This window comes from Psittacula echo (assembly GCF_963264785.1).
Source record: "Psittacula echo genome assembly, chromosome: 4".
In the NCBI taxonomy this organism is placed as follows: Eukaryota; Metazoa; Chordata; class Aves; order Psittaciformes; family Psittacidae; genus Psittacula; species Psittacula echo.
The window spans coordinates 122080968-122102896 of record NC_137738.1 but is presented as its reverse complement, the minus strand read 5'-3'; the positions used below and the strand labels follow the sequence as shown (position 1 = coordinate 122102896).

General features: G+C 47.0%; 1 protein-coding gene across 1 annotated transcript in view; it reads right to left on the bottom strand.

Annotated features, from left to right (window-relative positions):
* Positions 1-21929, bottom strand: part of RALGAPA2 (Ral GTPase activating protein catalytic subunit alpha 2) — a gene marked incomplete at its 3' end in the record, with an annotated part of 116770 nt that overhangs the window by 80146 nt on the left and 14695 nt on the right. The window contains exons 4-16 of the mRNA XM_080615981.1: positions 17193-17250; positions 14035-14078; positions 13588-13762; positions 12913-13028; positions 11991-12129; positions 10495-10694; positions 8699-8929; positions 4762-4935; positions 3769-3906; positions 3009-3157; positions 2475-2586; positions 1522-1759; positions 826-990 (exon numbers count right to left, since the gene is read on the bottom strand). Of these exons, the coding sequence (XP_080472107.1) occupies positions 826-990; positions 1522-1759; positions 2475-2586; positions 3009-3157; positions 3769-3906; positions 4762-4935; positions 8699-8929; positions 10495-10694; positions 11991-12129; positions 12913-13028; positions 13588-13762; positions 14035-14078; positions 17193-17250 (1939 nt within the window). The remainder of the gene's footprint in view (positions 1-825; positions 991-1521; positions 1760-2474; positions 2587-3008; positions 3158-3768; positions 3907-4761; positions 4936-8698; positions 8930-10494; positions 10695-11990; positions 12130-12912; positions 13029-13587; positions 13763-14034; positions 14079-17192; positions 17251-21929) is intronic.

Sequence of the window (21929 nt, the reverse complement as noted above, 5' to 3'; positions counted from 1 at the left end):
CTAAGCTGAAGCCTGCAGCTTAGTCAGGAAGCCTAAAGCCTCAAAACATACAAAATCACCTTCAAGTTCTCCTGGTAAGAAACACAACTAATCTGTTCAGATGGAGGAAGGAAGCTGCACAGTGAAATCTGTCCTATTCAAAAACAGGTTTTCTATGGAGTTCTCATCCTTATCCCACTGCACTGGAACACAGAACCATGCTACCATGAAATAAAGAGATCAGATTCAGGCTGCTGAAATGCTTGAAAAAATCAGATATCTGTTCCGTGCCTGGGGTCTCAGACATGCCCCATTATTCCGCACCCCTGTTCTCCCTTCTCCTGTTTTCCTCTTTCCAGAGGTAAACATGAGAGAGGAAAGGAAAAGGAGATGCTGTACATACCTCATCATGCCAATTAAAAAGAAGCAAATAAAGTGAGTAAGAAAGGATGAAATTGTTTGCTACGGATCTGGTTTACCTTGTGCTCCCAGTCAGTAGCTGTGTGAAAGGACAGAAGCACCAGGTACTATCTGACTGATGTTAATAAATGCTTTCTTATCAAATCACAGATAGGGATGGGATGCACTTTACAGAAACCCACAGTGTGCACAGGACTAACTTGCAATTAAATGTAATGTACTTCAAAGCATCTATTTAGAGGCTTTCAAAATACTTGGATTATCTGTTCACAGTGGCAGTGGTCAGGACATCCAGCCACAGGTACACAGCACCTCTGCTCAGGCATTTAACTCTTAAGTTGCACTACTTTCGGAAGCAGCCACAACTCCAGGGCAGATTTAACACGAGTGTTTGAGGATATAAGCATTTAGTTCTTTGTGTCTAACCTGTTGCTCTCTGACGAACAATATTTCTTGCCTTCTCAACCCCTGGGGCTCCAGAGGTTGTGGCACTTCTAAATCTCATCGGCTCCACAACTTCAGGATGGCTTTTCCAGCTTAATGAGAAAGATCTTCCCACTACAGCTGTCTTCTGAGGCTCCAAAATGCCACCTTAGAGAGAAAACAAGCAAAATCCTCAGTGATTGCATGCTTTGGCACATGTTTCTGCTAACTATGAATGGGCTTACAAGCACTCGGGCATGAAAAACATTCACCTTTTAAACAACACAGGTGAACTTTTACTATCAATAAAAACCAATCACTGCTTCAACTATGTGCATCAATTGTAAGTGGCACATAAATGCAGCTAAAATACTTTATTAAAGTTTAAGAAAGAGACATGGAAAAGAATTTCTGCACTGCTGACTAGGCCAGACCACAGCACTGGAAACCACGTTTCACTGCCACTACACAGCAAAGACTGATTTTAAGCGCGTACTAAAACCTGCTTCTTCTATTGACCCCAATTACCTTTCCTCACACAGCGAGGACACACAAATCCAAAGCACTTCACATTTGATTAAACAGGTTCTTACATTAGATTAAGGAGTATTTAATGTTAGATTAAATCAAATTAATTTTTGAGATTAATCTGAAATATTTAACTTGTTGGATACAAAAGGCACTGAAGCACAGACCAACCTTTCCCTCTCTGCTTCTTTTCTTTCTGTTCACTGAGCTTATCCAAGGGCAAGTTTGTCATCTCCACCCCGTACACAGTTCTGGCCAGCACGGCTGTCAGAGAGTCCATGATGTTGGCCCACTCAATGATGAGCTCCTCCCAGTCGGTCAGGGAGGACAGGACACTGAGCAGCTCGTCCCACAGATCCCGGGAGATGTACACGCTCAGGTTGGCTCTGATCCACGCCACGATGAGGGTCTGAGAGACAGAAATGAGTGCGAGCTCATGAATCCAGCACAACAACCCTGACCCATGCTGCTGAAGTCAGCACTGACCTGCACATTAGCACTGAGTGTTCGTGATGCACAGGCAGTGTCTTTCATCAAAAAACCCATCCCCAGACATCAGGAGGTAAATCATTGTCAAAGTTGTTCACTAAGGAAATCCAAACATTCCCAAACACACGCCTCAGGTGGTCTGTATGGTCCCTGGCAAACTGAAACAAACTGTGACTAATAATAATGATGATGATGATGAGGAAGAACTGTCTCCTACACCTACAGAGTGATCCCAGTGACTGAGCTATGCCTGTGGCACTCAGACCTGGACACTGTAGCTGAGCTTCTGAAGTACAATAGGATGTATAAATGTTTTCATGTCATTCAATGTGCCTCAGCTGTGATGTGCCAGCTGGACTTAGTTACATCAAGCCTACACCTTAGAGACACCCACACAGAGACTGTGTGCCTGCGTGTTCTACCACCGTTTGTCACACAGCCCTTAGGGACAGATCAAATCAGCTGTCTCCCTCTGTTAGGAGCAGTTTACAAAGTAATTCCTTGTAGTACTGCAAAGGAGAATCTCTTCCTGGTTTCAAAGTAGGTTTCATTGCATTTAACTAAAACTATGGGTAAGCATCATGGAGAACCAACGTAAACCCCCCCAAACAAACCAACCAACCCCAGTCACTCACTCGGAAAAGCAATCCTGACATGCTTTGAGCGAAGGCATCTTTGATCTGGTTTTCCTTTGGCTTCTGCATCACAGCTTCTGTTATTCTAAGGAGTATCTGTAACATCTGCTCCCTGGAGCCAAAACAAAATTGCACTCTGTGTTCACATGTTCTATCAATTGTACTCGTTAATTCCCATGTACCAAACCCCCTCTTAATTCTCCAGTGAGCTTGACTTATAATGGGATCACACTTGAGACTTCACAGATCATGTGCAAAACAACATGAGTTTGTTGTGGACAATAAAAACCCATTTCTGAGAGGTGCAGTCAGGAATGGCAACACCAGCCAGAACCCACGTGTCAAACCACACAATGATGTGGACTCAGCAGAACCTGCAAGCTCAAGGATCCATTCCGAGGCAAGTCACCAGGGTAACTGACCCAGGAAGGTCTGTTCCTGGGAAAGCCAGTCTGTTCCCTACCCAATAGTTCTCCCATAAAACTTAAATGGTGATAATTTCCTCTTAAACAATACAGAATGTATTAAGCTTACCAGGTCTTTTTATTCATAGACAGCTCCATTATCATGCGCCTAAAGATGCTCAGAACGGCTTTGCAAGCATCCACCTGCTCCTTCAGCAGCACAGGGACTTCAGGGCAGGGCTCCAGCAAGAAAACATTCGCTGAGTTTGTCAGGAACACCTTCAGAACAGGCATTGACAGGCAGTTTATGTGGTGTCAGGAGTGAAGAAAACACTTGTCCTCCTCCAGCCAAACCTTTCACTTTCCCTACAGCAGGTTTCATGTTTTACCTATCACTTTGCTCTGCTGCACTGTTCCAACAACAACTCGGGTGACATTACAGACCCAGCAAAGGCACATGTCACACACTGTGGGTTTGGTGAGTACCTCTGCTATGTGCTGAGGCAAGAGCATCATTCCTCCAGCTACTCGTCCTCTGGCATTGCATGCCTGAGCAGGCACCAGTATTCCCCATAACTGAGGCTCAACGAGAGCAAGTGTACAGTTCTGATTGATTCCCAGTACCCACAGCAGAAAACCATGAACTTTCTGTCACAGAATATAGCTATCTGGCTGCAAGATATGGTCCCAGGGCTCAATATACATTATAAAAAGTTATAAATGAAGTGCAAATCCTAGCTTACAAAGCCCATCAACTGCTGGTAGTTGTTTTGTTTCATCTCAGAGACTGTATTATAACTTGCACTGTGAGTTACATGATTAGGTTAAACGATGAAGTGATGAGGTTACATGATCCAGTTACAGCCCCGTTCCTCTCCTACAGACCACACCTGTAATGCAGCTTGAGCACCAGCTTTAACGTTTCTGTCCTCCTCTTCCAGCACACATCCCCTGTTAACAGCACTGGTGAAGGAGTACGTCCTGCCCCAGCTGGAGGAGCGCTTGTGTCCCGAGTGCTCAGAGGAGAGCTGTCAAACACAGACTGGGTTAGTGATGAGCAGCAAGGAGCGTGCCCATATTTAATCTAACGCAGTTAAGCTGTCAGCAGCAAAAACGGGACCTCTCATGTCCTGCTTCATTTCAGCAAGGAAGGCACATCTGTTGTTGCTTGATCTCTGAACAAACAGATGGTATGTGGAACATAAAGGTTCATTAAAGTTTGAAGGCTATGTTATTTGAAATGTTTTATATCACGCTTTATAATTACTGATTGTAGTAATATTTGAATTTAAGCCTGGCCAAACTGTAAGTTCTCTACAAATAATCTGTCAAACCCCTGTAATTCTGTGTTTTTACAACTCAAACCTCTTGCTCAGTACAACAAAACCTCCCTTTAAACAGTTTCACAGTGTCAGTAGTGTCAAAGTCAACTTTTACTGATGTTCAGTATAGGCTATTAAAATGATGCACAGAATCTGTATCTACCCTTTGATTTCCTAGACTAATCCAAGTATTTCACCGGTGTATACAAACCAGTACGTATTGTCAGATTCTGAAGTACCTACCACCTAAAGGAATTAGTCTTAAATGCACGAGGCCAACAAACAACATGAATGTTAACACTGCAGAACCTATCAGTAATTTGCTCCATTCAGTTCTTGCTGCCACATTAGTGCAGGCAGGGACTAACCAACAGATCATGTATTTCAATACTCTGCAAGTGCTACTGAACACTCAGTAATTATTTTGAGTCCCTAAATAAAAGCCTATTTTAATCTTGATTTTCCACACATTTTTAAGTTGTTACTCATTTACACTGAGAGTTTAAACTTAAGTCATGTGCTGTAGGTGACAGGATGGAGTAGGTAACACTGATGCCATACATGTTTACCATCCGTTTGCACTGAGGAATCTTCTAGGTTGTCACCAGCATCCTGCCCATCATCCTTCTTGTCTGGCTCCTCCATGAACACCGGCTTCTCCTGCAGTATCCACTTCTGATACACCTTAACCACTTTCCGTGTTGCAGATACATCACAAGGTGGCAACAGAAAAGCCTGAATTGAAAAGTTAACTCATTTTACCAAACCTAGGACACAGAAGGACATGCACACATGAACACACCCACACCACCACCATGACTGACACAGCTCAGAAGGACACAATTCTTACTCTTCCGTCTGTACTAGGAGGAGCTATGATTCACCAACAGCCCCTGCATACACCTGCATCATTCACAACTCCAAATTACTTCCACACTGCATTTGTTGGGTGTCGTGGTTTAAGCCCAGGCTGTAAATCAGAACCATGCAGTCCACTTCCCCCCCCACCTTTCTTCCCTCCGCTTCTGGAGGGACGGGGAGGAGAATCAAAAGAATGCAGCTCCCACGGGTTGAGATAAGAACAGTTTAATAACTAAGGTATAACACAAATCACTGCTGCTACCACCAATAGTAATAATGATAAAGGAAATAACAAGGAAGAGAATACAACCGCTCACCAACCGGTACCTCACCCCCACCCTGCCATGATCCAGCCCTTCCGGGAACTCTCCATTCTACATCCTGGGCATGACGTGCTGTGGTATGGAATACCTCTTTGGCTAGTTTGGGTCAGGTGTCCTGTCCCTGCTTCCTCCTGGCTTCTCCTCCTCCCTGGCAGAGCATGAGACTCACAAAGTCCTTGGTCAGGGTAAACATTCTGACCCACAACTGAAAACATTGGCTTTATCAGTATTATTCCCAGGTCGAAAGTCAAAACACAGCACTGCACCAGTAGAAAAAATGACTGCTACTGCTAAACCAGGACATTGGGACAACCCCAAGCGGTGGCTGCTGCCCTGTGCAAGGTCTCTGACTCCACCTGGATTCAGCCCACAAGCCATCACCAGCCCCAAAGACTGGCAGGCACAGCCTGGGAACTGCTCTGCACCTCCTGAAGAAGAGGTCTCCCTGTCCCGCCAGCAGTGTGGGATGTGAAGGGCCACCTCAGGAGGTGCACACAGAGACAAGGCAGTGAGTTGTGACGAGGGCAACAGTGGCTGGCACTCGATCCTTCCTCACCGCGGCTTTGGAAATCACCACAGTGCATTTGTGCCCAACATGCTGCGCAGTATCTGTCTCTGGGAGTCATTCTGTACAGACACCCTCTCCCAAAGCTCCCAAAGGCTGCACTGGCTGCTTCCCCACATACCTGTGGGCCTTAGGAGACAGGAAGCAATACAGCGACAGACCTGTGCACTGCAGTGAACAGGCACAGAAATCAATACCTGAAAATGTCATCTTGTAATAAAAACCCCCATTTTGCCAACAAAAAATGTTGATATCAATATGCATTATGTTATAAAAACACTGAAAGAGAGGAAAACACATTTTTCATTCTGAAAAATAGGTCTTTTCAACTCTGAAGAGGTGACCATGATCAACAGGGCCACAAGCTACAGCACCTCCTTACCCCAGTCTAGCTGCAAACCCATTGCAAGGGCACACTGCTCGGGTCAGGGGAAATCACATCACACCACACACTTCCTTGTCTCTATCCAGCAGGAAGTGCAACACCCAGCAGCTGGTTTAACAGAAATGGAAGGGTTATAGCAAAAGCAAGTTCAATTGTGCCATACAGCAAGTGTGTGAAATTACTGAGCATGTCTTCACAGGCACTGACAACTTATGAAGGATGCAGAACCTGGAAGAGCCACAAACCAGCTACTGCAACAGTAGAGAAACGAGCTCACCAGTGGGAGGAATGGGCACGACACAGAATGCTTTCAGAAAGACTAAGAAGTGGGGTAGAAAGGAAAAGGAAAGCAGGGGAAAGAAAGCAGGGGAAGGAAAGCAGAATTCACAGTGCCGAGTGAGCTTCCTGTAAGGGAGCATAAACACAAACCGGATGCAAACACATTTATCTGTCTCAGTTCCTGAACACTGACCACACTGAACAGAGGCATCGTGGAGCCTTTGTTCCCTGCAACGGGTCCAACCTCACACGCTGTGAACACGCACCAGGAGAGGGCAGCAAGCCACAGCGCTTCGGAACCACACAAGTGCTGCCTCCCGTCCCAGCGCTGCCTCCCGTCCCAGCGCTGCCTCCCGTCCCAGCGCTGCCTCCTGAACCAGTGCTGCCTCCCGTCCCACTGCTGCCTCCCGTTCCAGCGCTGCCTCCCGTCCCAGCGCTGCCTCCCGTCCCAGCGCTGCCTCCCGTCCCAGCGCTGCCTCCCGTCCCAGCGCTGCCTCCCGTCCCAGCGCTGCCTCCCGTCCCAGCGCTGCCTCCCGTCTCACTGCTGCCTCCCGTCTCACTGCTGCCTCCCGTCTCACTGCTGCCTCCCGTCTCACTGCTGCCTCCCGTCCCAGCGCTGCCTCCCGTCCCAGCGCTGCCTCCCGTCCCAGCGCTGCCTCCTGAACCAGTGCTGCCTCCCGTCCCACTGCTGCCTCCCGTCCCACTGCTGCCTCCCGTCCCACTGCTGCCTCCCGTCTCACTGCTGCCTCCCGTCTCACTGCTGCCTCCCGTCTCACTGCTGCCTCCCGTCCCAGCGCTGCCTCCCGTCCCAGCGCTGCCTCCCGTCCCAGCGCTGCCTCCCGTCCCAGCGCTGCCTCCCGTCCCAGCGCTGCCTCCCGTCTCACTGCTGCCTCCCGTCTCACTGCTGCCTCCCGTCTCACTGCTGCCTCCCGTCTCACTGCTGCCTCCCGTCTCACTGCTGCCTCCCGTCTCACTGCTGCCTCCCGTCCCACTGCTGCCTCCCGTCCCACTGCTGCCTCCCGTCCCACTGCTGCCTCCCGCCCCACTGCTGCCTCCCGTCCCACTGCTGCCTCCTGAACCAGTGCTGCCTTCCGTCCCACTGCTGCCTCCCGTCCCAGCGCTGCCTCCTGAACCAGGGCTGCCTCCTGAACCAGTGCTGCCTCCCGTCCCACTGCTGCCTCCCGTCCCACTGCTGCCTCCCGTCCCAGCGCTGCCTCCTGAACCAGGGCTGCCTCCTGAACCAGGGCTGCCTCCCGTCCCACTGCTGCCTCCCGTCCCAGCGCTGCCTCCTGAACCAGTGCTGCCTCCTGAACCAGCGCTGCCTCTTGTCCCACTGCTGTCTCCTCCCCCAGTGCCAGCCACGCACTGAAAAGCACCGAGACAGGCTTCTAAACCCATGCAAGGGTTCGTAATCCGTGCCACATGAGGCACTTCACAGTGAAGCTTGTGAAGGAAGCTCACTCAGCTGCTGGAGAGCAGCTCCTGCACCTTTGTGTCACCTGGAGCTGCCGCTTTAACCGATTTCTACCTCAGTCCCAGAAAAAACAATGGTAAAATCAAAAAAACTCAACAGGAAACAAAAAAATTCCAAACAAAAGCAAAATCCAATGAACCAAGACCCCCAACCAACCAACCAACCAACCCAACAAACAGAAAACGGCCTCTCCAGCAGGGCCACACACGTGTATCCCAAATGACTGAAAAGATGCCAAATTAATGACAAATACAAGTAGAAGCAATTAATATTCAACATTAAAGACTGATGTTGATCACAGGAACTAATTCAAATAATAAACTTGTACGCTAATGGCTTTTTACACACCTTTAAATTATATCCCAATACTAAGAACAACTGAAGTGGCCCATTCAACATCCTGGCACCAGCAACAACCTGCAGCTCCCACAAGTATGTCACAACACTGCTGTTAAAGCTAGCCCTAGGAAGGACTCCAAGCTAAAGGGTGCTGGTGTGTCACATCCAGTTTGACCAGTTACCTGCCCACCAGCCTCTGCTGCGTTCTGCCTCATAACCATGACACTTGCCTTAGGGAAAGCACCCAACAGCCACTGAACACAGGCACCGACCTGCCGGAACACCTCGTTCACAAAGTTCACGTAGCCCCGGGTGGACAAGAGGATCCTCTGCACCATGTCGTAGAGGGGGCGGTGCTGCTCCTCCACGCTGCAGAGGCTGGAGCTGCTGAGCCGTCGGTCGGACAGGCTGCTGCTGTTGGAGTGGCTCCGCTCCTGCTCGCCCGCGTGCGACGCTCCCGTGTCCAGCTCTGGGGGTTTATCTTGGCTAGCACCACCAACAGTCTGGGCAGAGGAGAACACACACCTGAGTGAAGCAACATCCACCAACGCCCTGGCACTTACACAGGCCTCAGGATGCTCGTGCTCTGTGCCACACAACACACTGGCATCTCGGCGCTCGGGAAGTGTCATTTTCAGTCTATGACTTCATCCGAGAAGGAATCTGGTCTTACAGTCTACACAATGCACCCTTCATATGGGCCCCCCAGCACAGAACAGCAACCACCTTGCCCAGGTCATAAAGCGAAAATGAGGGAAGGGTGCAGTGGAGGGAGTGGAGAAGGTGCAGACACAGGGGAGAGGAATCTCCAGCTCCCCTTGGTTTTGGGAAACGGTGGCTCATAGCACTACACAGGGCTCATACCCTCACACGTTATTATTCCTGACTTGTCCTAGTCAGGTTTTGTTCTGCAATTGCATGTATTTTGCAACATCTTGAACTCTGTTTAGGCTGAAGTGATGCTGCCAGGAGTAGGCAGAGGACTAAAAGTTGCTTCTGAGTTACCAGAATCCCAGCTTACACTGATATAATAAGGCATCATCCAAACACAGGTCTGCTTCCTGATCATGTTAGTGAGCCTGCCCTCTGCTCAGCCAAGTGGGCAGCAACAGAGCAGCACTAACACCTCTGCTGCTTTTCACAAGGAAGCTTGGGTGAGATTCAACCTCACCAGCCAGGCCCAGGCTGCAGTCAGTGAATTCAGAGCCACAGAGGTCAGCGTGTGCCCAAGGCTGGCACATACCAGCAGCCGAGTGCTAGCTCCCAACCAGCTTCCACCCTGAGGGCAGCAATACCTTTATGCAACCCGAATTTGTGTGTCCGCTGTCTATAAAATTCAGGAAGAAGGGACCAATTCTTTCTCCTGGCTCTGCCTGTTGGCGCACAGCAGTTTTAAAGGTGCAATTTCCAGTCAGAAAGAAAAGATCAATTAAAAAGCACTTTCAGTTGCTGGTTTAGGGCCTTCAGCTTCTACAGTGAAGGGCTCCCAAACCAACAGACATGAAAATACACAGTTCTGCCACAATAGTTACTGCAGGCTTTGCCACTGGAGCCAGACTCACCTACAACTCAAGAGAACAGAAGCTGACATTGATCCTAAATTTTGAACAGGAGGCTGGAGTCTCTTAAAAGAAACACACCCATTCCTCCGGGATCCCTGCAGAGCCCCTGGTCCTAGGGAAGTCTCAACCAGCAACCTGAAAGTGCAGTCTTTTTCTAATATCTCATTGTACACAGCTGCTGTCATCGAGAGGGAAACAAAGAGGCCTTTGATGTGCTGGGAAATGGTCCATGCCACAAATGACAGTTTACAGACTGAATTCTGAAGGTCTGAACATAATACTGATGGTGCTGCAGAGGCAAACAGCTATAAGAGAAAAGCCACAAACTTCTAGCAGACTCCTGAAGGATTTCCCTCAGAGATTCCTTCCTCCATCAAAGTACAAATAATCAAATATATCATTTATTCACTCAGGGGTAGCATTTCTTCCCTGCTCAGGCTGTCAATACGCAGTGATCATGCACCAGGTCAGTATGAACATTAGGAAAGAGAGAGGCTTCAAAGCACCTGAATGATTTTAGGGAGCATTTCCCCCCCGTTTTTCGCATTCTGAACAGCAGGTAAGTATTTCTTCTCGAGGAAGAAGGTAACAAGCCACTTAATGAAAACAACGCGAGCTGCCATGTAGGGGATCTTGGTGCTATAGACACTCTCATTGTTCCGTGTTGCAGGGATGTACACCGGCCTCGGTCTTACATCAGGAATATCTGGGGAGATAAAAAGAGAAGATAAAAGGAAAAACTCATCTGAGAATACTGCAGTAGCTTCCAGACTGTGGTTAAATGTCCTGAACATGTCACCAACATCTTCTGCATATGAACTAACAGATGCAGTAACTGACTGCTTTTATTACAGTAGTGCTTACATTGTCAGAATTTTGTTACTCCTAAAGGAAAGCAAGAACATAAAAGCAGAGATTTTCCTTGCAGGTTATAATTTGTATCATGCAAAACAAAGGAAAGCAAAGGAGGAGGGCTGCAAAAAGAAGGGCAAAACCTGAAACAGAGAACTACTATTACAGTGTTGGTTAATGTCATAAGTTTCACAGAGCTTTATTAATGAAGTACAGTGAGAAAGAGAAGAGGCTCTGGAACACTCCTCAGTGCAAAGACCGAGAAGAAAAAGGATACTTGGTGCAAAGAGCATTGCACAAGCTGAAATAAAGAAGGAAAACACATGGGAAGAAGTGGAAGGTTGCTGAAGGGAGACAGGGTTGGGTCACAATCCACTCAGATGCTTAGAGTTAGGGAAAAATCACTGGTGCATAGCCCAAAGACATGGAAGGCCTGGGCTGGAGTTGTGAACAGAGCTCAGGTGGCACCGAGGTGAGCTTAGACACTACATATTAAACTGCAAAGGACAAGAATTAGATGTCAGAGGATTGGGGAAGGATGATGAAGAGGCTGCAGCACATCAAGTGAGGATTAACACCGCTGCTCCTATTGACTCCCATACATAATTCAGTAGAAAATTAGGAAAAATGTGAGAGTTTCTGAATTAACATGCTTTTAATCCTGCAGTTGCAGACGTACATCTTACCTCCTTTTATCTGGCCCTTCTTGCCCATCTTCTCTTCAAGGAAACAAGAAGTAAATGAGAGTAACTAAGTTAGCTGCTCCCTCAGCCTGGGGCAGCTTGCTGGTTCTTTAACAAACCCATCAGAGAGCATGTTCTGTCATTACACATCACAGTTACAGAGTCCTCACTCACTCCATGTAAATGTTATGTCTGTGGAGATGCCCTTAGGAAAGGAAAACCAGGCCAGCCCTTATGCAGCCTGAGCAGCAGCAGCCTCCTGGACTACCTCAGAAAAGCAGAAGTTTGCTACAAATATCAATCAAATACAATCAAAATATGCTACAAAAACATCAAATCATGAGATGAGGGAGGAAAACTCCTCATTCAGCAGAACTGTGGTGATATGAGGCAGGGAACAGAGATGCTACTGAGAACAGTCACTGTTAACTTCTTTTTTGACTGACAGGACAGAATTCACTACTCACCCAGAACAGGTTTGTAGAGGTTGGTCAGCTTTGTGAATGATGGAAACAAGTGAGGAAGGTAGTATTTTCTAAACAAGGTAAAGAGAAACTTAAACCCAGTGTCTTGGTTCTCCTTATTCTTCCACTCTAAGCTTGCAGCCTTTGTCATGGAGTTAGAGAGAAACAAACAAACAAGATAAAATAGTCTTCTCAGCTCTGCAATGTGGCCAAGAGAACAAACTGCATCTTTACCCCAGATAAATTTTCTACATGCAACCAGAAGCACATAAAGCAGTCAGTTATCCTGCAGGTTTGGATAACATTCAGCTGAGAAAGTTAGGGCTGTTCAGCCTGAAGAAGAGAAGAGAAGGCTGCGTGGAGACCTCAGAGCAGCCTTCCTGAAAGGGGCCTACAAGGATGCTGGGGATGGACCCTTCATCAGGGACTGCAGTGACAGGACAAGGGGTAACGGGTTCAAACTGAAACAGGGGAAGTTTAGATTGGATATAAGGAAGAAATTCTTTACTGTGAGCGTGGTGAGGCACTGGAATGGGTTGCCCAGGGAGGTTGTGAATGCTCCATCCCTGGCGGTGTTCAAGGCCAGGTTGGATGAGGCCTTGGGTGCCATGGTTTAGTGTGGGGTGTCCCTGCCCATGGCAGGGGGGTTGGAGCTGGATGATCTTAAGGTCCTTTCCAACCCTGACTATTCTATGATTCTATGATTCTAATTCTTACCACAAGAGTGCAAAACTTCTTATTTTAAACAAAACAGCCCAAGGAAATAGCTTTAGGATGATTTTCCTTTTAAAAACAAGAGTAAGAAAGTGCAGAAAACAGCTTCTTCCTGTGGAGCGGCAAAACCACTTTCGTGCAGGTACAGCATAGACTGAACTTCCTACCCCAAGTACAAATACGAAGAGTTAAAACTATGTATCCTCCCTACCTGAATCACCATGTATTTTAACAGCAGCTGAAGAAAATAGCAGGTTTGGTCTTCAGCAATTTTCTCTCCAGAGACCGCTGGCACGAGTGGGGTTATTTCTTCTGGAGAAATCTTGGCTAAAATAAAAAGAAGCTGTTTTAAGCAGAGAAACCCCCCAAAATAGTTAAATAAAAGGTATTTTCTAGAGAAAGATGAATCTGAAGATAACCATTAATGCACTCCTAAGTTGTATGAAGTCAGTAACCATTGGGCTTCCCATGTTTTCCCAAGCCCTACCACATACAATCGAAGGTGGCAGCAGCCTCTGCCTGACAGCAGTTTGGGGGGGTTAACACAAGCAGTCACTGCAGGTTAACTGCACATCTCCGCACCTACTCGTTGTGCAGTAACGCGTTCATAGAGCTGCAGCTCCAGCAGAAGCACAAACTAATGAAACCCCCACAAAAGCCAACCATGAACCAACAAACCCAACGTTCTGAACTGAGAATGACAAGACCAGAAGGCTGCACAGCTGCACTAAACACAATAGCTCGGCAAATTCCATCCACCTCTGAACCAGAAAGACAAACAGCATTCATGTAACACCTTCCCCACGAGAAGCTCTGCAGCTCCACCACAACCCCAGTGGCACGAGAAGCTATGTGCCCCTCATGGAAATGGTGTTCATTTACTCACCATCCGGTGAATTCGGAGGACTAATGAGGTTATCCAGTGTACAGGGACCTCGGGAGGAGGTAAGGGGTGGAAAGCCAGGCACAAGGCATGCAAATATTAATATCTGCTCTTCCCCACAGTTAGTCTGAAGTGCTTGGAGCCAGAGAAGAAACAGGCGGATTCCTTCACATCTTATCTACGAGGGAATGATGCGGTAGCAGAAGATATTAAAACAAATTTGTAAGTACAATAACAGTGAAATCATGAAGAAATGAACAGCAAAATGACTGAGGATAAATATTAAAATAAACCAGGATTACAATAATCAAATTTGTGGTTAAAAGGTGTATAAGTAACATTACGAAGCCCAGCAAGCTGAAAACCACCGATAATGGAAAACTGTACAGTAATACACCTCATAGGAATCCAAGTGAAAAGCACTATGAATGCATCATCCCAGAGAAATACCTTGAGAGAATTCCCAGTGTGCAAAAGTTTCTTCAGAATCGACCCTGGGTGAGAAGAAGGAAACAGGCACATGTCAGATCCAGAGACGGACACTACGGGGTATAAAGAGCACCACAGAAACGCCAGTTTAGTGCCATTTGCTATGTGGGTACTGAGATGGGTCCTACAAAAGGAAGACTACGGGTTGAAAACCCCCAAGTGAATCCACTTACAACCATAATCATCATTGTGAGTGCCACAAGATTAAACATGACTTATCTTTCCAGTGGGGTACTTTGGGTTCAGTCAGCTGACAGTTTCTCAAATTATTCTCATTAAACATAAGCTACGGAGGGGGAATTTTGAGTTACTGGATTTGGAGAAATCTTCCTTACTCCTAACTGGTAGGATTAATGCACGTGAATACACTAATATTGACAGCAATGGTGAGAAAATGATGCTAGCAACCCGCACTGCATTCGTGTCTATAAACACAGCTACGAAACCGCACAATGTTTCAGTTCTGCTTTTAGAGATTCCAAACCAACCTCTCTGAACTTCAAATCCAAGTGATTATACCTCAAATGCTCCAGGTAAAGCACGGCTTTAATCCAGTTCTGAGAAAAGTAACATGATAGAGCACTCAGCTGCTCATCCCCCTGGGTCTGTGAATTCTGTACACCCTGAATGGGAGCCTTCCCTCAGGAGCTCACCGTTCCACAGGACTAAATGGAATTATTAACATATATAGCAAATACACTTCAATGCGTGGGAACATCGAGCACAACTCACAAGGTACAGCTGTAAATAACAGCCCTGCCAAATTCCAGAGCTCATTTATCAGACTCAGGTGAAAAATTATCCAAATATGACTATTCAAAAGAAGCAGAAATATAAAGAATATATCAGCTCTAGAACAACTGACTGAAGCCAACCTGTTCTGCTCTAGTTCAGCTGAAATGGCAGCCAAGTGCTCAAGCAGATGTCTCCTTTTGTTCCCATCAGTGCTAACTGGGAATGTGACAAGACTCCTTCCTTAACCTTTAACTTCCACTCTGTAGTTGTGCACCAGCAAACGCACTGTGTTGACGGCAACATGGCAGCTGACAGAATGGTGCTGGAGCCAAACCCTACTGCCTGGAGGAAACACACCCCCTCCGCCAGCAGCTGAAACGTGCTTTAACAAAGAGCAAACCCAAACCCTGTGAGTGCCCTGGCAGCATTTGGGACCAGAATTTTCAAACCAGTGATGGATCAAAGATGTTGAATTCAGAGGAAACGCTCAAGTTCAGGCACTTCACTGGATTTCAAGGTGCTCTGACTATCATAATGAATGCACTGCACCTTTCAGTATGGCTGTGCCCATTTAACTCCAGCTTTATTCTATGTGGTTAAATGAGGAGAGGAATAAATTTTGCTTTCCGGCTCCTGTCTCTGATCACAGGTCACAACATTCCCTATAGCAGCACTGGAGGCTGCAGGGAATATTTAAACCATTAAAAAGTTGACTTTCATCTAACTGAAGACAATGGCACTTCTTTTCCCATAGCATTAATGTTTGAATCCAATATGTAAATCTAGTTAAAAGCTCTATATGAACTATATGAAATCCTCAACTACACACGATCATTGTGCAGAAGAATGAATCCTGCTTTTCTTACTGAGATCTCCAAAGCTGGGGAGTGACTAAACCAAGCCTGCCACAATTTCTACTACCTTTAAGAGAAGCTAAGTATAGCAGAAGCAGATAGTGCTTTGAGCCAAGCACTTCACTGAGCTGGCAACTTTATCCTGTCCTTTCCCACTCACGTGCTTCGATACAATCTCCAGCTGGCGCCTGTGAAACCTCTTCCTGCAGCACACCTGCCCCCCAGAGCATGCAGAGTGGACAGGAGGCTAGGGAATAAAGCAGAGCTTTACCCTCCCCCTGTTCCTTCCCTTGGTCCAGGAGGCACAATGTACAGTAAATCCCCTGGGAGTCTGGGGAAGGAGCAGACACGCTGTTGGTGTGACCCAGTGAGGGCCACCATCGGTATCTCCTGTCTGTCATGGCCAGTGTCACATCCTAACGGAGTGCTCGGCAAACCCTCCACTACCTGGGAATCGGTGGCAGATAGCCTGGACAAACACTGTGCATTCATGATTCCACTTACACAGGACAGAAAGATTGTGGGCCACTCATCAGAAGAAAAACTGATCAAAAAGAGCTACCAAAGAGTCTGTATTTTTGTCCTGAATCTCTTTCCTTCACTGTCCCAGCCCTAAACCAGAAATTCCTCATTTAATTGCCACAAATAGTGTGAGACAACTGAGTGATTCACAAACATTAATGGACTAAGCTGCCCAGAGAATACAGGAGATAAGAGATGAAATGAAGCTCCTTTCACTGCAGCAGCCCCATGGCTTGCACTCAGTTTAGCACAGCCTATGCTCACCTACTGAGCAGCCCCCTGGCCACAGCCTGGGTTTTACAGAATGAGCTTCCAGGAGGTGGCAAGGGTTGAGTTCAACAGCATCCATCATGAGGCAAAGAGCCGCACTCAGTGCTATGGGTCTGTATGCATCTCGGGTATGATCACATGCAAAAGACCATCATCCTCCATCCTTGGCGGTGTTCAAGGCCAGGTTGGATGAGGCCTTGGGTGCCATGGTTTAGTGTGAGGTGTCCCTGCCCATGGCAGGGGGGCTGGAACTGGATGATCTTGGGGTCCTTTCCAACCCTGACTATTCTATGATTCTATGGTTCTATAACACACAGATTCCACAACCCTCCTCAATCCTAACTTTGCTGTTAGGCTGTGAACACAAAGGGAGACCTAAACAGAAAAAGATGTGTTGGTTTATGACCCCCATCCTCTCGATAGCTTCCAGCAGATGAAAGAGAAGGGAAGAGGACACAGATAAATCCAAGAACATAAAATTTAAAAGGCATTTGTGCAAAGTCAAGTGAAGCAGGCAACAAAACACACACAAACCAAGGAACACACAGAGCTCTTAGAGCAGGTAAAAGCATTTTCCATACCATACGCTTTGAGATTTTTCAGCTGCCAGCCTCATGTAAGTACTATTTGTATGGGAATACTATGGGAGTCTGTGGTTAACAGGACCTGCAGAACCGGGAGTGAATACAGAAAACACCGATTTTATTTGACTGGAAGCTTTAAACCCTTCCTTCTTACCTATACTGCGAAAATGCCATCGGTAAAAAATCCTCTCAGGTAGCAGCTGCAATATTTTCTGCAGGAAACAAAACTGAAAGTCACATTTTCTGTAGTAAACAGGCTCATTCAGAGGATACAGAGAAATTAATACACAATGAAATACATCAATGAAATGGCAATGTACACATTGAGAACACAATAGAAAGCAAACACCTACCATAGTGCAACTTTTGCCCATTACTTTATTGTCTTACAGCAGAGAAAGATACCTGGAACGGTCCTGAATAAATACCATGACACTGTCATGAACCGCTTTCCCTTTCCCATCACTTTCCAATGCCTAGCATTCCCGAATATAAACTGCTTTCCAATGCAGAAGCTGCAGATTTCTAAGCAGCTCCCTTTGGGTTACACTCCCCCTGCAGTGACTGGTAATGACTGGGTCGATACAGCCCAGATCCTGAGCTCCTGGGGCTCAGGTCTGCCTCTCCCCAGGTAAGGGGCTCTGATCCCCGGCTAAGGCAGGGCTGAACAGCGCTGTGGTGATCTCTGCAGTGAGTGATTTACCTGTGCCTTCAGCTGGGGTGCGGAACCGAGCTGCACAAAGCTGGACTCAGTTAATTCCCAGCGCAGCACTCAGTAAAGCTCCTCTGTGGAACAGCACGAGTGGCCTCTGGAGGTTTGGACTGACTGCACCAGAGGCAGCTCAAACACAGGGAGAGGCTGCGGTCAAACCCACTCCCCCTCAGTTCTGGTACCCACAGGGCACCACGAAGCAAAGCAGATTAAGCATGCTCCTGAGTGCTTTCCTGAACGGAGCTGTATCATCTTGGTTGTAAAGGGCAGTTGGGGCCACCAAGTGCTGTTCTGTCAGTTTAGTGGATGGCAATGCTATTAAATAATCTGGACAAATCAAAACTACCCAGGGTCTTACCTGGGTAAATATGATTTTTAAAAGGACCTTCAGTTAGCAGGCTCCAAGCATCTTTTTCCTCCTTCTTACCCTATTAGCAGTACAGGCTAGGGCTCAGCATGGAGGTGTATTAGCGACACAGGGCAGGGAACTCACTGCTGCTCAGCTCTCAAAAACAGTGAGAGAACAAACACGGCTTCACATGGATCCCACAGAAAAACAGGTCTGATCTCACACCTTTCCAGCCATTGAAACATGAAATCAAGATACATTTAAATGGGAAACTAGCTTTTAACATCTATTGGAAATGAGATTAAATGATGTTACAAATGACTAACAGAGCTCCTCTTAATTACTAAACAGAATCACTGGAACAAAGTTCTGCATACAAAGCACCGTTCAGTTTCCAGAAATACTCCATGCAGGATGCAAATGAATGACAGGTCGTTTAAGCAACATTTGTGGGTCTTTTGCACATAAAAGCTCACAAGAGGAAGTAAAGCATCACAGCCAAGAAAGCGAGTGTGGGCATCCCTTCAGAGACAGCCAAAGTACTGCTGCTGGAAACAGCGTGCTCCAGAGATGGGACAGAACAGACTTGTCTAATTCGACACCACCTCAGAAATGGTGTGCAACTCTCCCAAGAGTCCTTCTGGAAATGGAGCATTCCTTTCTCCATGGCAGAAGGTGGCACTGATGGCACGTCCATAGACTTGGGGAACTAGACCTCAGGTCCCATTGACAGCTTGGCCTTCTTCACACCTTCACCAGGCACATGCTCCCAATAGCATCTGGCCTTTCTAAAGGTTTACCTGGAGCAGAAATGGGGCCCGTCCCTTCCATGCTGTCGTGTGCTTTGTTTCACCCCCATGGCACCGTGGAGCAGGAACCAAAGGAGCGGGGCGGGTGGCCAGAGGTCTGGCTCCCCATCCATGGGCAGCAGGAATGTGCTTGGGATGAAGGCTCTGACAGGCTGAAAATGAGGCCATGAGTCACACTGGGGCTTTACCTGGTAGGAAGGGGCCACGCTTCTGCCAACCAGACTGCAGGATCCGCAGACAGAGAATTATCGTTATCCATCTAAATACTGAAACAGTCGCAGCCCACCACTTCTCCAGCCCATTTCCAACACTGAGCATTACCGCACTCAGCACAGGGCAGAAAGGAGCTTCTGACCTGAATCCCGAACACTTCAAGTCACTGCAAGAGTGGTGGTACTTTGCATGCAGGGTTCAGTCTGCACCCCAGCTCACATCAGAGCCCGTAACACAAGAGCTCTGTTAAATGAAACCCTAAGACAAACTGGCAGCAAAATCTGTCTGGGTTCAAGCATCAGAACACACTGTAGGCAGAAACCTTCCAATACCTTCACATTTGTCACGGCGAAATGGTCAAAACCACATACATTTTGTTCCCATTGTTTAAGCCATTATGAGAAGCACAGTTAGAGCAAAATCAGCTTCCTTTCACAGACCACAGGAATGAGATACCTTCAGCTTGTCTTTGGATGTAAATCCTCTCTCAGCTATTTCAAACCCCTCACTTCGGAGAAGCAATTGTATTGAACTTCCAAAAACTCAACTGCCACTTCTGTATCAGAACATTGAATCAGAAACCTGTCACAATCTGGCACTGCTACCAGGGAAACCACGTCTCAGTGCACCGCACATGTCACAGTAAAATCCCTTATTGTAAACCAAAACCTGTACTTGGAACACGTCTGCTTCACTAGATGCGAACACCAGCCCGGCACACTCCTGTGGCAGGAAGGAAAGCTTATGAGAGCGATCTGATGACAAGCAAGTTTTCCTGAGCTGCCAGAAGAAACCAGACGTATTCCCAAGAGCTTCCGCCGTGTTCTGGGGGCAGTTCTGCAGTCACACATCCCAGCTGGCTCAGCTCAGTCACTAACCAGCAGTTGCTTCAGACACACAGCGCACTGAGGGAAACTGGGTCTCACTCCCCAACAGCACAGCATAAACATCCTGTGTGTCACACACTGTCACCTACACCTCAACACAAAGGTCACGTCCAGACAGTGAACCAGGACAAGGTGTAAGCTGGAAGGTGGCAAAGCTGCAAAATAAATCATAGAATCATAGAACAGTCAGGGTTGGAAAGGACCTTAAGATCATCCAGTTCCAACCCCCCTGCCATGGGCAGGGACACCCCACACTAAACCATGGCACCCAAGGCCTCATCCAACCTGGCCTTGAACACTGCCAGGGATGGAGCATTCACAACCTCCCTGGGCAACCCATTCCAGTGCCTCACCACCCTTACAGGAAAGAATTTCCTCCTTATTTCTTCTTAATAAAGATCCATTCTGAAACACAACTTCACAACAACTTGTATATCCAAGTGTTAGTGAATTGTGGGTTGTGGCAGAGAAAAACAGGAAAGCAAATGCTGTTGTGGAGTACAACCACCACCAGAACACAAGCTCAACTGAACTGCACGAAGCTGGCAGGGCTGGGGAAGGAAAGAACACACTTACAGGGGGTTTTCTTTATAAAACACAAACACCCTTCCCAGGTGACCGAGTCAAAACAATTCAAGGGTTGACAGAGCTAGTAAGGGGACAGAGGTTCCCATCTGAGGAAGGCTTCCATATCCCAACATGTTTTCATGCAGCAAAAATGGAGACACTTCAGTCATTTCCCATGCTGTTCTCTGCTTCAACATGTAAAAACCAAGAAATATATATCTATATGATGCACTTTGAAGCAACGCAAAGATGTGGTTAATCACCTGCCTGTACTGCCACAGTGACCAGGTCGCATTGCCTGCACCTCAGCCTCCTAATGAAGATAGGAAAGCTTAGCAGCACATCAGCACCCACATAAACAGCCTGACTTCAGAGCCCACATTTGCTCCTCAATGCAAACCAAGTTATCCCGGTTACAAGTCTGCACTATCAAATAAAACTTGTGAATGTTCCAAGTTCATTCAAAGCTACAGTTCAAGCAATTTTTAAGCAGGAATTTTCCATGTGTGCAGGAGTGCCCAGGCAGTGTCACAGCGTGACAGGGGAGCACGGACATTGTGAGCAAGCTCCGGCTGTTGAACTGCCAACATCTCATTTCCAACAGCATTTTCTATGCCCTCCCAACCCCTGGTGTTCTAAAAACACATCCTGCTCTTCCTATAAAACAAATGACAGTTGCTTCCACTCCAGCCTAGAGCTGGAGCAGCACCGCTGTGAATCCACGCTGGCCATTGACTCCTGGTTCTGGTTTCACAGCAGACTAGTAAGAAATTGCTTAAGAGACCCCACAGTGCAAAATAATATTGCTTTTCCAGAAAACACATAGATCTATTTAATGCTTAGTGCTTTGCTGCATCTATATGGTAATCCATTATAGCACACTTGAAATAGAAATTAGGTATTACTACTGATCAACACATCAGGGTATCTGTCAGTTCTTTTAACTGATTATCCATAGTTCTTTTTCTTCCAGACTTCCTGCATGACTAGGAATAATGTTCAGTTGAAACCTTAGTTTACACAGGATGCTGCTTTTTGAAAGATCTCTCTCTCTCTTTTATCAAAGTAAAATAAAAGATACCAGGGTTTCTATTTCTACAGATTCACTCTGGCTTAACCAATCCTGCAGCTCCTATGGAAAGGTCTGTTATTGCACCAGCTTTGCTGAACCAAACCCACGGGTGGCTTTGTGCCTGTCACAGTGCGCTGTGCTGCTCTGCTGCAGAGGCAGGGCAGGCTGAGGCTGGGACCAAATCACACTGAAGACCCCTATAGCTTGGATGTTTCCCCTTGAAGTTCCACAGAGGTGAGACAATAGGTGGACAATAGAGTCCCAGAGCTCTGAAACTTGCTA